Source organism: Achroia grisella, unplaced genomic scaffold, assembly GCF_030625045.1.
Source record: "Achroia grisella isolate CSIRO2021 unplaced genomic scaffold, CSIRO_AGI_Agris_v1 utg900, whole genome shotgun sequence".
NCBI lineage: Eukaryota > Metazoa > Arthropoda > Insecta > Lepidoptera > Pyralidae > Achroia > Achroia grisella.
Window position 1 is genome coordinate 4554628 of NW_026713059.1, and position 17092 is coordinate 4571719.

General features: G+C 35.9%; 1 protein-coding gene across 1 annotated transcript; it reads left to right on the forward strand.

Moving 5' to 3' along the window:
- The first annotated feature begins 1819 nt into the window (after positions 1-1819).
- LOC131853361 (intraflagellar transport protein 88 homolog) lies at positions 1820-16169 on the forward strand. The gene is made up of 20 exons (XM_059204228.1): positions 1820-2078; positions 3114-3259; positions 3625-3751; positions 5222-5326; positions 5813-5926; positions 6001-6104; positions 6889-6998; positions 7419-7537; positions 8175-8326; positions 8774-8999; positions 9535-9778; positions 10074-10179; positions 10305-10418; positions 10912-11014; positions 11299-11412; positions 11717-11825; positions 12320-12427; positions 12915-12995; positions 13754-13829; positions 15294-16169. The coding sequence occupies exons 1-20, from the start codon at positions 1863-1865 to the stop codon at positions 15412-15414; spliced, it is 2595 nt and encodes an 864-aa protein (XP_059060211.1). The 5' UTR covers positions 1820-1862; the 3' UTR covers positions 15415-16169.
- Positions 16170-17092: the final 923 nt, after the last annotated feature.

Consider the following 17092-nt stretch of genomic DNA (forward strand, 5'->3'; position numbering starts at 1 on the left):
ACCTTTATTCTTTAATCTTACCAACTAAATAATAATCAGGTTGTAAGGAAATTAACGTTAAATTAGGTAATCAAAACAATAAGCTTATTTCAAGGGAATTAGGAAAAACGATATAATCTGTATCGCGCATATAATATTGCAAAAATATTGTTTCTACTCAAACAAATCCATTTCTTTTTTAATGGTAGATTCTAATTTGCTAAGCTCGTGTGAATGAATAACTAGTTTCTTGTAGACGATTTATTAGTTTGTGCAACCGTAAATTGAAATCTTCTGCAATCATTAAGTCATTTTCGAATAGTATTAATATTTCTTTACGATATAAATTAATTTATCTTCAGAAATAACGTTATAATAATTTAAAAAACAGGTATTTACATATAATGTTGGTATAAACTCATTTGTTTATATCTTGTTATAATAATTTAAAAAACTATCTATTTGTTTATATCTTGAAACTATCTATATTAATTACGTTAATCTTTCAATTACATGTTTCTTGAAATTATACTACACACTGTATGATTAATTCTGCGATCTGACCACGACATATAGAGATACTATTGTACCACGCTCAATTTATACCTTTTTTGTTATGGTTTGACTATCATTATTATAATTAGTACTAATATAGTTACGTGCCAATCAACAATAGCTCTACTAAGACATAAACGAATTTTAAAAATTATCATACATATGGACCTGGCTTACTTTTGTCTTGGTATAAGAGTGAAAGAATATTTGTGTCTGTGACATGTTAAATGTATATAAAATTATATCTGAGTAACAAGTAAATTTATATAACTATCATATAAAATATTAACATCTAAGTCATATCTCCGTTAATAGAGATTTTTCTATTATTTTTATCTGGTGTTATCTTATTGATAAGTGAAAATGTACAAAAATATAAATACTTGCATTTCTTACTAGTCTTTTAGGGTCACGAATATTGTTTTTTTTTTCAGGATTAAAGTGTTCTAGTAAATCATGGCATACTAAAAAAAGCATGAATTGTACATAAAATAATACCATTGTTATTGCTATTGCTTTTGACGAAAATTAATATTTTTGACAAACATTTATTTTTATATCCATTTTGAATGTTTATAAGAATGATACTATTGACTCGAGGAGTGGGCTTCATTGAAGTTGTAAGCATTCATTTATATTATGAATTTGTAGACGTAAACTGTATTTTTAAGTTAGTGTTTGACATATTATGTTAATATGAACAAATTATCCACGACAATTCAGTGTCTTCCAGTAGCACTGTCCTGTAAAACGGAATACGTGATCTTTTAATTGTGATGTCAGATCCAGTCAGTTGTTTTATTTTAGTTGTTTCATTGGTGTGACGTTTATGAGAGGGACTTTGATTGTATTGATTTTAGAGATCATAAAATAAAGATATTGATCGTGATTATTGGCGTATTATTGTACAATGTCTGGTAGATTAAAATTGAATATTATCGCAAACTGTGCAGAATCTCTCGAAATAGTGAAAATACGATTTTTTTTAGAACCAAAGTTGCTATCTTAAACCATTCTAATTCATAGCATGAATAGTTTCTCAAATATAAAGTTCTATCTCTAATAGGTAGACAAAATTGCATTATTACGATTGCGGTTCTAAAAGGCTACATACAGAGCAGAGCATCCAAGAAAAAAAAATGTTTAAACACTCAAAATAAAAAGTATTTAATATATAATAATGCCGATGTAAATCATCTCAATTTATTGATTTAGTTAAGTATATAGGGTTGACGTACGTGACATTATGGTTGCTATAGAAACAGCGTCACAACAAATCATACTAAAACGCAATTGCATAAATTGTGTACGTTACAAAATTATAAGTAATGATAAGTTCACGCTATTATAGTGCATCTCGTCTCGGAACAGATGCCAAACCTCGTACTGCAATCGTAGTGGATGATGACGATGAACTTTATACTGGTTTCAATGAAGTGGCTCCCGCCTTGGACACGCGTAACCTGCGTGAAGATCAAGCTTTTCAAGAGACTCTCAAAACCGCTGGCATAGGAAGAAAAGTACCAAGTCGCATGGGAACTGGGGTATGTATACACAAACTTGTCTCAATAGTATTGCTGATTACGATATTTTGTCAATTATTACAATCATATTATATTGGTCATATGTTTAATAGAAATAAGAATTAATGGTGAAATAATGACCTATCAGGAAATAACAATTACTTAAAAAAAAGATCATATTAAAACAATCACAACGCAGATCGTTTGTTAGGTACTATATACTCTTATCTGTGGTTTTTCAAGAAGGGTATATTAATAATAATAATTTATTTATTTGCTTGCTACATGGTAGTTTCGGATCTTATTAACTAATAAAAGTACATGACATGCAGCACCCCTTAGAGGTATGCAAATAATCAAATTAAATCATATTCAATTTAATATAAAATTATGTCATTACATTACGAATATCCACAAATATATTTAAATATCTATATTAATTAATTAATGTCAATATTTATAGTTATTAATAAAAATTATATAATGTCATCTATTTTGCATGTAACATAATCTTTCACTGAGTAAAAACACTATAATCAGCCATTTCATTAATTTGTCTTTGAACCATTTTAAACAAAGATTTGTAATTGTAGTTGGCAATTTATTATATATATTTATGCAACAGGTATAACTATTACTGTGATACAAACGTGTTCTCATTTTTGGTAACACAAGTTTTCCAGGATCTCTCACAGAAAATTTATAGAAGTCACCCTTTTTTATAAATAGATATGAATGCATTTTAACAAAAAGGCAGCATTCAAGTATGTACATTGAAGGGACCGTGAGTATCTTTAATTGGCGAAACAGTGGCGAACATGGTGTCATCGGACGCTTACCACAAATTTAAGGTTTCTTAAGAGTCGGCAACGCGTAACTGACGCCTGGTGTTTCAGGTCTCATAGACTACGGTAATCGTTTATCGTTGTATGAAAAAAATAAATATCGTAGTATAAAAAAGATACGGTACGTATGGCATTCAACAAATTCGTCACATATTTTCGGAAAATCCACGTTACGGTTGACACATATTTCGGTTTCGTACGCTTCTTACAGATGTTTCGTGTGGGCACGGTGAGCATGCGCGGTGGCAGCTCGCGCGCAGGCACGGCTGCAGCCCGGCCCGTGACCGCCGTCCGCGCCGCAGGATACACCTCCACAGCCAGAGACACGCCCAGTAGGGAGGATAAAAAGGAGGATAGGTGAGTCTGCAGCATTAAAAAATGTGCTTTAAAGAGTTTTTTGAGGATATGAAGTAAGGTTTACGCTGTAGCGCACTAGTGGACGATGATATAATAAGCTGAGGTAGGTAGCTAAGCTCAGTTATTTTAAGTTAAAACAAGCGAAACGCCCAATAAACAAGATAATGTATAATATCTTTTAATATAGTTCCGACCTACGACGATCTGTCGATTTTTTTACCAACTTCAACTCGAGTTATTTTACAGAATTTTTTGGAAGAGGAAAGGCTTTAGTCTGAGGCGAATGCTAAATGTTCTATTGTGCATTATAAAGTACATTAAGACCTTACGAGGAATAGAAAAAAATATTCTTAACAATGTTTTAGTGTGGAGGACAGGATCAAGCAGGTGGAAGCAAAAATAATGACGCTTGTAGAGGAGTCATGCATGCTGAGTGTCCGACCCGATCCTGATGATGACTCCAATATCAAACGAGACTTTGATTTGGGACAAGTTAGTGTACATTACTACTGCTATGTATGTATGATTTCTATCTACCATTATTATTCATGGCGCCCTCGGTGGTCTAGCGGTTTAGCACATCGCTTTACTTTCGGTGTTCGCGAGTTCAATTCTTCGCACGTAGATAGAGTTTGTACCTAGGCTGCCTTTTAAGTCTTGTCGTTTGCCAACCTCCCGATTATTAAAAAAAAGGCATATGGCATTTACATCTTTTTGAATTTAGAATTCGAAAACAAAAGAATGTTTTCAGATTGGTCGAATAGTTTTATTGTATCGTCTATTCAAAGGTGACAAGTCAGTTGTAAAAATGCGATAATTTTTTACAACTATCAATGGGGATTATCGCGACTTCAGTGCTTTGAGGAAATCACTTCTGTGTTTGCTGATGTAGCACCATGTCTTAGGACTATAGAACGATGGTATTTAGAATTTCAACGTGGGCACTCTAGCCTCAGTGACAAGCCACGTGAAGGTCGTCCAAAAACCGCCATGACGCAAGAGAATATTGAAGCCGTGCGGCAACTAATCCTCGAAGATCGTCATGTGACATACATAAGTGACCACTGTCCAAAAAATCCTGCATGGAGAACTTGGCGTAAGAAAGTTGATCTCTCGTTGGATACCACATTTGCTTAGCGACGACCAAAAAATAGCCCGTGTTAGTTGGTGTCGCAAAACTCTGCAGCGATTCAACCGAGGAGAGTCAAAGCATGTTTATGATATGGTTAGTGGTGACGAATCTTGGATATATGCTTACGATCCAGATTCTAAGCAGCAGTCAACTGTTTGGGTTTTCCAGGAGGAGCCAAAACCGACCAAAATCATTCGCTCACGGAGCAATAAAAAAAATGGTTGCCTCGTTTGTGGCAAAGGGTGGTCATGTCGCCACTATTGTACTAGATTGCAAGACGGTTACCGCTGACTGGTATACCACTGGTTGTTTGCCACAAGTTGTTACCGAAATTCGAAAAAACAATTCAAGACGTCGTATGATACTGCACCATGACAATGCAAGTTCGCACACCGCCCGTCAAACAAAGATGTTTTTGAGCACCCAAAATGTCGAAATTTTGGATCATCCGCCTTACAGCCCTAACGATTTTTTTACGTTCCCCAAAATTAAGAAAAGTCTTCGTGGTCAACGTTTCAGCTCACCCGAAGAAGCTGTTGACGCGTACAAATCGGCTATTTTGACTACCCCAACTTCGGAGTGGAATAAATGTTTTAAAAACTGGTTTGAACGTATGCAAAAGTGTATTAAATATCGCGGAGAATATTTTGAAAAACAATAAATGATAATGATCTATTAGATTATCTATACTTATTTCAAACGACACAACTTAAAAGGCACGTATGGCATGTGCTGTAGAAAATTTTGTATTCACGATTATGAATACAAATGTTTCTACCGTGCGACTGATCAATTATTACTATTAAATGACTAAATTATATTTTCGACAGGCACTGGCAAAAGCCCAGGAAGCTTCGACTTTAGAGCGTCAGTTGATTAGAATGCAAGAGCAAGCCAACCTTGGTGACACGCATAACTTGGACCTCACGTTTGCTGTAAGTTGTTGACTTCTTTATTTAATCGATTTATTTCTATTTTTTACTTACTTATAGGTACATGTATATATATAGATGCATTGCATCTGGGCCGTTATCTGGCCGACAACATACGACAGACGACATACCGAATTATGTTTTCATAATATTTTTATTCAACCATGGTGTTGTTTATCAGCCTAGCCTTATTCTACGATTGATATAGTTTGTTTAGCTTATATTTTTATAATATTCTGTTACAGCTTCTACTACGCCCTTATTTACTACCATCGTTGGCTGCTCCAACCTTAGCGCCCGTTATCAGTTAGCTCAGTTTGGTGAATTCACCAGGAATTTATCACGATGGTTTCGCTTAAGACCGTGTGAGGTCATTTTTTTGGGGTACAGTTTTGGCAATTTACGTCGCCAATAATCTCTTTTACCAACAAGCCCTCTCCACTTACTTAATCATCATAAAATATATTAATGATATAATTTTATTTGTAGGTCCTGTGCAATTTAGCCGGACAGTATGCATTAAATGAAATGTACACAGAAGCTTTGAACACTTATCAATTACTTACCAGAAATAAGTTGTTTCCTCATGCCAACCGACTCAAGGTAAATATATTTTATAATACTTTTACAATTTCTAAGTATCAATTAATTTTATATTGGTTATTTTATATTTACAGGTCAACATGGGTAACATTTATTTCAAAATGGGTGAACATCCGAAAGCTTTGAAATTGTACAGAATGGCTCTCGACCAAACGCCAACAGCGGAAAAAGATTTAAGGTGATTTTGGTTTAAATTATCATCAGTTAAGAATATAATGTAACTACCTTCATTGAATAGAATCACACGATTTTTGTAGTACACGAAATTTCATATTCTGGTTCATGCAGTACAGGCCCAGCCTAGTGTAGGAATCAATGATAATCAAAACATGTGAATAAATATATTATTATAATTAATAAATAAATTAATACTTTATTATTATCTGTGTGTGACGGCGTGGTGGGCCGGGTCATTGGGCTCCCTAAAATATGGTCGAGCGCAGTGATGGCTGGCTCATACGTCATACTCGTGTACGAGTCCTACTTGTAGGAACTAGTCTGCTCTAATCATTATGACTGATTTACCCAACCAGCTGGTTATATATTTAATATGATCTCTATTTGAGTATTTAATTGAACTAGTGCTAGTTGGTAGTTTATATTAATACACTTCACTTAAAAATAAAAAAGTAACAACAAATATTTAAAAGAGCAACACGCAAGTTTATTGCTCCTTATTCTTATGATAACTATTCAAAAGTGCTTCAATGTAAGTTTATTTGAACAAATGATTTTCTATTCTATTCTATCTAATAGCGTATACTGGAGTAGAAGAAACAAACAGAGAGACGATTGGTTATGCACTGATTTATTCTGACTGACTTGACTGACTAATCACCGTGTCACTACTCATAGTTACCTACCCTTCACCACTATAACTACTCATAGTCATATACATGTATATATTCATTAAATACATAATAAAAAACCTCTTCGATGAATAAGATTTATTTTGTTTATAGAATGAAAGTGATGCACAACATCGGTCTACTTCTTGTTCGCATGGGGAAATTTCGTGATGCTGTCACCAATTTTCAGCATATTATGCACGAACAAGGAGATTTCCAAACAGGTTTCTTTTCATCTATTCCTATGGATTGTGCTATTAAATTTTTAAAAATACTTTAAAGTTCACAAATATAATAATAATTAAAAATATTGTTAGTAACTAATAATTATTATTAAAGTCAACTATCTAGAGAAAATAACTTAGTTGGCTTCTTAGTTGGTTGAGTTTCGTATCAGTTTTCCTCAACTGAAGGGGTTAGCCGAACTAGATGGTACTTACAGTCTAGTTCGGACGACTACTTCAGTTCTGATAATAATGTGATGTGCATAGGAGGCCCAAAGTTCCTACATGATTTTTTTAAAATTATATCCTTGAGTGACGAGTATATTCCAATTAACATTATATTAAAGTTCTGAATTTACCACTTTATATCGTCAACAGTAAATTGCGATTTATATAAAAAGTGTTTAACTTGTTTACAAGGTCTGCACCTTGTACTGTGTTCGGCCGCACTGAATGATGCTGAGGGCGGCAAAGCAGCGTTCCATGCCATGCTCGATGTAGAACCTCCTAGTTATCACCAAGACATCACTATAGATGAAGTAAGCATCCGTTTTCCTTCATGGTAGTGTAATTGTAACGTGTAACAAATTCCAAGATAAGAGGCATTATCCGAAATGGCTACAAACGAGCGGTATCACGCATTACTGTTTAACGTGAAGTCTGTAATGTTCTTTACGTCAGCTTATTTGCCATTCCAATGCCTGCTTTTATACGTACACTCTTTGACGCGTGAATAGGCTTTGACAAAAGAGCATTTCATTTTCTTCGCAAGAATGTAGACGAAGAGAGAGCGAAAGACCGTGCGCGCGCCAGCTCGAGCACTTCTATACCCTTCAATGTGCGTTCCTGCGTCAATAGCGACTTCGATAATTTTTGTGAATTAAAAAATAAATTAAAGCTAGTGAAATTAACGCGCGTAAGAGTTAATAAAATAAATAGTTAAATGCAATACCTCACGATTGCGCGCGTTGATTTTCCCGCGCTAAGTCGCGCGCGCTGCTGATCATACATTGATGAATGTGTCGTGTAAAGGCAGCATAAGTTTAGGGTTGACAACGGGCACGTGACACCCCTGGTGTCACAGGCGTCCGTGGGCTACGGAAACCGTTTACCATCATATGGACGTATGCTTGTTTGCCACCATAGTAGTAAAAAGTTAATGACATTAAAAAATAGGAGAACGACGCGTACGAGTGCGTGGTGCGCGACGTGGTGCGCGGCGACCGCCTGTCGCGGTGGTCGCGGCGCGCCGCCGCCGACGCGGAGCGCAGCCTCGCGCTCGCCGCCGCCGCGCTCGTGCGGCCCGCCTCCCGCGACGACGACTCGGGGTGACGCATATTACTAAATAGAATTTTTATGAGTCCCTCTTAGGGTTGCTCCTTTTAACGAGTATCACGTACTAGAACCATTTTTCAAGTAAATTATAATCCATCCTGAATTAAACAGCTTGTGTTATACTTATAAATCTTCCGGAAGAAACCTCAGATTGATAATGAAAATCCTAACAAAATACGTTGTGGTGGTGTGTACGATGTAAGCAGAGAAACAGATCGATGAAAAGAGTAACGTCGCTTTATGCAATTACGGCAAGTATGCCATGATTGTATGAAGTATGCTACGGTATTATTTAAAAAGTATTCAAATGTTTAATACACTAGATAACTAGAATAGCTGTCCATTCGAAACATATTTTAATACGTTATAGCGCATACCAAAGTGTAAATACATACGCCCGGCATTGATTATCTAAGTCTCACAAATAATGTCTGTGGTAGCGGTATGTCGTGGTGCGTGGAGGCATTGCGCGGCTACAGCGGTGGCGGGGCCGGCGCACGGCTGGAACTAGGCGGAGCGCTGGCAGCGCTGCGTGCAGCGCGGGCGCCCGTGGCTACCGCCGGCCTGCGAGCGCTGCAGCGGCTGAAGGCAGTAGCGCGCGCGCACCCCAACGACCGCGTGCTTCGAGCAGAGGCCAACGCTGACGCAGCCTTCGTCGCTTATGCAGTTAGTATTTTTATTTATATGTGGTATGAACAAATTCATGCGCTTGTCTGTCTATTGTCTAACCTATTATTTTATTAATAAGCTATTTAATAAAATTGGAGTGTGTTGTATTTGTGGCGTATTGAAACTATTCATTTAATTAATAATTTCATACATATTAGGTCTCTTATCAGCTTTCTTAAGCCTATATGTTGACTCATAACTATAAACTTATTCTGTGTAAATTTCAAACTAATTTTTACATCCAATTTTACGTGAAAGTGTGTGATCAACTTGTGTAGTCAACGATTTTTGCAGATTATATATTGTTAAGGTTGCAATTAATACCTATTAATGTATGTTTCGGATGTAATTGTCCACAAATCGTTGATGATGTAAAAAATAATGATTACGGACGCTAACGTATAGCGTCCGTAATCATCGTTTCTTCCATCATCGCCAATCTTTTGTCATGATTTCTGCTAACGATGGTCTAAACTTCGCTTAAGTGTGAATATCACAATGTTTTTTAAATAAATATGTGTAAAACTTGTAGCTAGGGAACTGGTCAGAGGCGCGTGCGCTGGGCGAGGCGGCGTCCCGAGACGACCCGTACTCGTGCGCGGCGCGCGTCACCGCCGCGCTGGCGGCCGCGAGGGCCGCGGGGGCGGACGCACTCACTCGCGGGGGCGGGCCGGGGGCGGGGGGAGGGGGCGGCCGGGCCTGGGCCCACGCAGCCCAGGAACTGGCCGCCGCCACGCATCTCGACCCTGCTGACCTCGTAGCCATGCATGACTTAGGTACTTATAAATTTGTTAATCTAGCTAGATAATTTTTCTTCACAACGGAATTTTTTATCTAAATTTGTAACTGTAAAGGTGAACAAGTTGACCGAGCCGACCGACGAACCTACATTATTTACATACAACCGCTTATACATTATATTAGTATTTCTAGCAGTCGTCATATGTTCTTTGTAGTAGTTAGTTGGCTCTGCGTATTAATAAGTCTTGGATGGATCTTAATTGATGAGTCCTGGATTATTTATTATTCATCTATCAGTGGTGTAAATGAGATTACTTTTATGGTATCCAGCGTTAGCACTAGAGAAAAGCGAGTCCGAGGATAGCGTGACGGCGGCGGAGGCGCGGTGGTCGCGGCTGCGGAGCTCTGCGGGGGCGGCGGGCGGCGCGGGCGGGGGGTGTCTGCGCTCGCTGGCGGCCGCGGCGCTCGCGCGGCTCGCACGCGCGCGCCCGGCCGACCCCGCCGCCGCCGACCACTGGTCAGTGCCCACCACTAGTACAGCCCACGGTGCACGGCTCGGAGCGCTGCGGGGGCGGCGGGCGGCGCGGGCGGGGGGTGTCTGCGCTCGCTGGCGGCCGCGGCGCTCGCGCGGCTCGCACGCGCGCGCCCGGCCGACCCCGCCGCCGCCGACCACTGGTCAGTGCCCACCACTAGTACAGCCCACGGTGCACGGCTCGGAGCGCTGCGGGGGCGGCGGGCGGCGCGGGCGGGGGTGTCTGCGCTCGCTGGTGGCCGGGCCGTGGCGCTCGCAAGTTCGTATCAAATTCAATCTAAAAAATGACTGTTGGTTAGTTAACCTCTCTAGGTAGCTATTCTATTTTTATTTACCAAGATATGGTATGGTATTTTATCAAACGAAATTAAGAACGAAAAATATACGAACTTGTTTACTTTGTTTATCTATGGGAACGGTCTTCCGAACTAACCGAGTAGGTGTACAGAGCCGTGTCGGTGCCAGCCTGCACTTTCTGGCGACGGGGATGGCCATACAGCCCGCCAATTTCTACATGTTTTTTTATATTATGGCCCTGTTTTATTTGTTTTGAGTTACAACCCTATGTAATATACGAATGTATTATAATAGTTATTTTTGTGACGTAATATTTATATATCCATACTTTCAAAATAGGTACAGCATGATTGGCAACTGGGATGTCGGTGTCACATGTGCGCTCGCGGAACTGCACAGTGAAATGGGTGATACTCAAACTGCCAAACACCACTATCAAGATGTAAGACTGCATACATATTTATAATTGAATTATAAAGGAAAGGAGAGCTTATTAAATAATTCTTCTTCGTGCGTGCTAAAGCACGCCTTTTTAATAATGAATTATTAAATATTGAGTAAAGTTTTAAAAGAAAGTGAAATAATATGACATACGCACTATCTCGCACAGAAGAGTGTACACAAAAAATAGTTTTAATGCAATCCCCCACGATTGTGCGTGCTGGCTTTCCCGCGCTTCTGATCGTGCTTAAAAGATCGAGTCTTAGCGTAGCTGTTTTTGTGCAGGTGGAGGCGGTGTGGCCGTGCGAGGTGTCCGCACTGGAGTGGTTGGCGGCAGACGCGCCGCCCGACCGCGCGCTCTCATACTACGCGCGCGCCGCCCGTCTGCAACCCACCAATGTCAGTAAAGTAAAACTACCTATTTCCCTATTTTTTCCTTGTGCTTGCTGATTACATAACTATGGTGGACATGGACACGACATATAAATGAAAATTTTAAGTTATGTAATGATACGACTAAATTATGTCAAAAATTCAAGACATAAAATTATCATTGCCTTGCCTTTATCGCATTATTTAGGACATATAAAATAAATTAAGAAAACTCTAAAACATGCAGACATGGCTGTATGGGCGCAATTCCCTTGCCTTTCCTTTAGAGGATAAAGAGAACAAAAAATCAAATTATGAAACTTTTAAACAGCCACGGTGGGGTTTGCTGATGGGCGGGTGTTTGCGTGGTAGCGGACGTTACCAAGAGGCGCTCGCTCTCTATAAGAAAATGAATGCCAGGTTTCCTGACAACGTTCAATGTGAGTTCTATGCACTTATACATCTGATACATTAATATTATTTTAAAAAAGCCATTGTTATGTGAGGAGAGAGAGGTATAAACAATAATAATTTATATTCAACGATACAAATGTAGGAGAAAAATATTCCGCCTTCTGTATTTTCTGTATATACTAAAACGAAATGAATAAATGTTTATAATTACAGAATATTGATATTTGAACAAAGTGGATCTTATTTGAAATGTTCAGCAATATTTACCATTATATCAAGATTTATTTACTAAAGTAAATTATTTTTTATGCATTTATATATGTTATTTATGTATATTTATAAATTTGGCACAACACACACCAGTACAGTCGCCAGTACTGTGTCATAACTATTTTTGTTTAGACCTAAAGATCATCTGGTAGAAAATGACATACGTCATGAAGCTCACCTTTTCTAAAAAATTATGCAATAAAAAAAATATTTTCTTTTATAATCCCTGTTCAAATATTGGTTCTTTCAGGTTTAAAACTGATAGTAAAATTGTGCGGCGACCAAGGGCTGTCAGAAACGAATGCCTGGACTCGTGAGCTGCAACGTGCTCAGGCTAGGATCAAACAAATTGAGCGCGGTAAGAACATCAACACTATTTATTTAATAGAACAAATATCAAATGTTATGTTTCTTTTTAAATTCGAACAGGTTAATTACATTTGTATTTGTATATGTTTTGATTAGAATCTTGTTTGAGTAACGACTGTCTTCGCGGTTTAGAAAATTAATTAATATACGCTATTGTGAATTTGACTATAATTTCACTGCTATTGAAATTAATTCCCTTTATATCACATGACATGTAGATAATAATACACACAGTTTGTTGAATCTGGATGCCCAAAGTAAAGGCATAAATGAACTTCCGATTAGATGGCAGCTATGTATAGATAATGAGGGTAAATATTTTTATTAAATGAATATCTTAAAAAAAAAACGGGTATCAATTTTTCAGTACAAATCGGCAATTTTATACTGTATCCCCTATATATAATATTAATCTTTACATCATATTAAATATAACATTTTGTTAATTAATGGATCATTATTTTACTTTTTTCCAGTTGCAGTAGCATCCGCAGGCAGTGGCTCATCCGGTGCCAGCCAGTCGCCTATAGCAGACCAAATTCGAAGCACTACAATAGGTGAGTATTTTCGAAGATACGACAGCGAAAAAAATTACATGATGGCAATACGACGAATAATAAAATTAAAACAATATATGTATATTTACAGCAAAATAGATAATATATTTTTATTATTGTCTACTTAAAAAATAATAGCTTAATTTATTCTTTTCTTTTCTTTCTTAAAAGAATTAATTAAGCCGTTATCTACGTTTAAATGTCATTTTCACCGCTTACAAAGCAAGCTGCTTTGCGGGTGACATAGGTAAGTCGCTGACGACTTTTTGCAGTCTGCCTAAAACTTCTTAAACAATTACTTTATACTAGCTTTTACCCGAGGCTTCGCTCGTATAACTTCATTACTGGCTGCTAGATGGCGCTGATGTAGCAAAGTATTGATATTTTATTGTCTGTTATATATTTTTTTAAATTAAAGAAAAAATATTCTATTTTTATTATTATATCTCTAAGAACATGTGTACAAAACTTCAAGATGTTCGATTCAGTAGTTTTTGCGTGAGAGCGTAACAAACATCCCTACTTTCACATTTATAATATTACCAAGGATAATTACTTATTATCTAACATAATACGTGAGGCAAAAACTTTGTACCAATTTTTAACAAAAATGCTCGGAGGGAGGAGTATGAAATGCGACTGCCAATGTCTGTGATAGAAGTATAATTTTTAACAATAGAACCTTATTAATGGTCAAACTCATAATTTAAATTAAGGTCGATTTCGACCACTAGTAATTATGAATATGTAACTTGCAGGTTCTCGCGGGGGGAGCGGCGCGCGGCGACCTAGTGCCAGCGATGGGCGAGTCGACAGCGCCCTCACACGGAATACGTAAGTATTTTCTTTTGTGAGACTAAGATACCATACTAAGATACCGTGTCAAATAATTACAAATGTTATTCTTCAAATCGAATACAGTTTGTAAAGCTTGCTTGAGGACAGATTCTGTATTTCCTCTGGTAACTTTACTAACATTGTTTATTTATCCTACTCTAGCCTGATAAATATAGTATTGCCTCAGAATGAAGATATTACGTAGTATATGCACATTGATTGATTTAAGAGCCTCCTCAGTTTTGAAGTTTGTTTAAAAAACCTACATTGCGGTCGATTCTGAAAGGTTATTTTGCAAAGATACAATTTATATTATTATATAGTATATACGCGTCTAATTTATCTACTACTAGGTGACCCAGTGAACTTCGTATCAACTACTACATATTTTATTACAACTGATTAGCGATTATAAATCCTAATCAACTTTTAAACTGTAATCTTTAAAGTATTTACTGCCTGAAACTTAAAAAAAAACTTCTAATCTTGTAATATCCTTATTTTAGTTATAGCGAACATAACAAAAAAATACATAAAGTAAAATTGAGAATCTTGAGTTTTAACGCTGACAATTAACGTTTAATTTTATGTAGTACATGTTATTATAGGATAAAGATATAAGATAGGATTAAGTTTATAAGTCTATATTTAAAAATTAACAGAAATAGATTTACAAGTGGCACATTTGAGTTGATCCCATTTGTGTGAGTATTCCTACAATGTATTTGAATAAATCATCATAGCTAGTTATACAGTGACCAGCGTTTGTAATCAGCGACTTTTCAGGTCGTGGGTGTCATTAACATGGCTAATGAACTTACTTATTACGCATTACTTACCAGACAGTGGATAGTTATCGAAAAAAGTCAAGACTGTGGCGTCATTTGTGTCGACGGGTCAAACATCTGAATATTTATTAGATTTCATTCATCGATTAATTCTTCATGCATATCCAAATATTACCGTTAAATGCGCAGTAAATATCTTATTCACTGAAAACTGATTAACATAATGAAACTATGTAGGTTTGTGGTAGGTATTAATTTTATTTATATAAATTACATTTTTTTACTTGGTGCATGCAATATATTCACGAAATAGAAACAGATTTTTTATACAATCGAACGAAGTGGAAAATATATCAAATAGTATTCTTACACCACTGATAATTGAATCAAACTTTAAAATAAACCCCGAATAATGTCACTAAAGACATGCTCTAAATTACTATTCCACGCGATTGTAATTTTAACGGAAGTTAAGTGCCGTACCAGCCGAAAATGAAATTAATTTTATCGTATGTTCAAACATTTCTAAAGTGAGGGTTCCATTTTGCAATATTGTCAATTAAACTACGTACACATATTGTAAACCCATGAACCTATGTATGTAGTACTTTATTTAGTATCTATAGTACTTTATTAACTATAGTAAATTTGACTTTATAATTGTATCTCCAAGATTTTCTGGTGACGGTACACTGCAACACAGCACAACATCGACGAGCCAATCGTATCACCGCGGTGAAAGTAGGAGGAAAACCGTGGAAGAATACGATGATCTACCTCTGCCACCGGAATAACACTAATTTTATTATATATTAGAGGAAATAAGTTGTTTTTAAATACTTTTTATGAATAAAATAATAGTCCAGAAAACAGAATATTTGTTTTAATTCAACCACTGATTTTTTCCCTAATCGTTACTTACATGTAAAATAAATATTACACTATGATATGTTTTCTGACAGTGATAATCGCTGATATCAAAAACAACTATCACAATGAACAATATTATTTATAAATACTACAATTATATTACATGCTTAGACTAGAAAAACTTAATACAGTAAAGTAGGCCAAATTATGTCCTCTTAGAGCCATTCTCTAAATCTCATACAAGTAAAAAATAAAATATAGCAAACTAATATGTACAAATAATAATAATTTGTACATATTATAAATTGTTGTTATTAGAGAGTGCTACAACAATGCAAACACTATTTTTTATATCATGGTAACTAATCGTATGATATTATTACAATAACCAAACCATTAAAACTCTGTCTAGAAAGGCATATATTAACGATATAGATAGTAGTAAGTTCAAATTATATAGCATAACTTTAAACTAATTTCGAGTTAGGATCACATACCGATCTCATCAATGAATTACAACCTGTGATGATTGGAATGTATTTGTATACACTTTTTATGCATGTTTAAATAAAACATTTACCTATATGCTTGTCTTATTAACGTTAAATACGTATACAACTTGAAATTTTCTCTTCCTTATGTAAATTTATTTTAATAAGAATATATATTATTAGAATTATTGACTATCAAATACATTATACAAAATCAGCACACTATTGTATTCTAAAACAACATTTTAAGGAATTAATTATTTTAATTATTAAAAGGTAGAAATGCTTTAATAACAGCGTCTATAGAGGGCCTAGAGCAGATATTCATGGGTCGATTCAATATTTCTGTTCATGGAAGACTGTGCGGTTGTATAACAATTTGAACATCATTTGACATTACTTATTTCTATAGGTAGTTGACAAAGATCTACGTTAATTTGAATAGACTACTTTTTACTAATAGTGATAGTGTAAACCTAACTAACTAACGTAAAAACATAGTTATCTATGTCAATAACTATGCCTATAAAATATATTTGTCAATATTTACAATGTATATATTTAATTCCTATAGTGGCTAAGTAGTAGGGTGCCTACTTACTGAGTATACATAGATACCTAATATTATTTAAAATATTTTACAGTCTGATATGAAACAAATGTGTAAAAATATGATTACAATCACAGACAATAACTAAAAAATATTTAAGATGAATGTTAAATCCTATGATAGATACGACACAACCTGTTATACCTACCTATAATAAATGAAACAATGCAACAACATAACAATTGCAAGCGTCGTTTCATTTTCTTTTTCCTAACAATAATTTTACAACTAAGGCAACATACTCGTATCTATATACAGAATTATGTATACGCAGAATTATTTAATTATCTGAGATAAATCAGGCCAAGATTTCTTTGGTTTGAATATTTTCTTAATTAGACTAAAAATTATACCTACTTCACAACAAATCACCATAAAGCTCACTGTTAAAGTAATACTCTCGAATGGCTAAAATCATTAAATTACAATGACATTGAAAATCTTCTTGTAGCAGTAAAATAACATGAGTACATACACATACAAGTTCTATGACGGCAGAAC

Coding starts and splice junctions, on each gene's coding strand:
- LOC131853361 (XM_059204228.1), top strand. CDS start 1,863: ATGATAAGTTCACGCTATTATAGTGCATCTCGTCTCGGAACAGATGCC. Junction 3,752..5,221: donor GAGACTTTGATTTGGGACAA/GTTAGTGTACAT, acceptor TATTTTCGACAG/GCACTGGCAAAAGCCCAGGA. Junction 11,015..11,298: donor CCAAACACCACTATCAAGAT/GTAAGACTGCAT, acceptor GTTTTTGTGCAG/GTGGAGGCGGTGTGGCCGTG.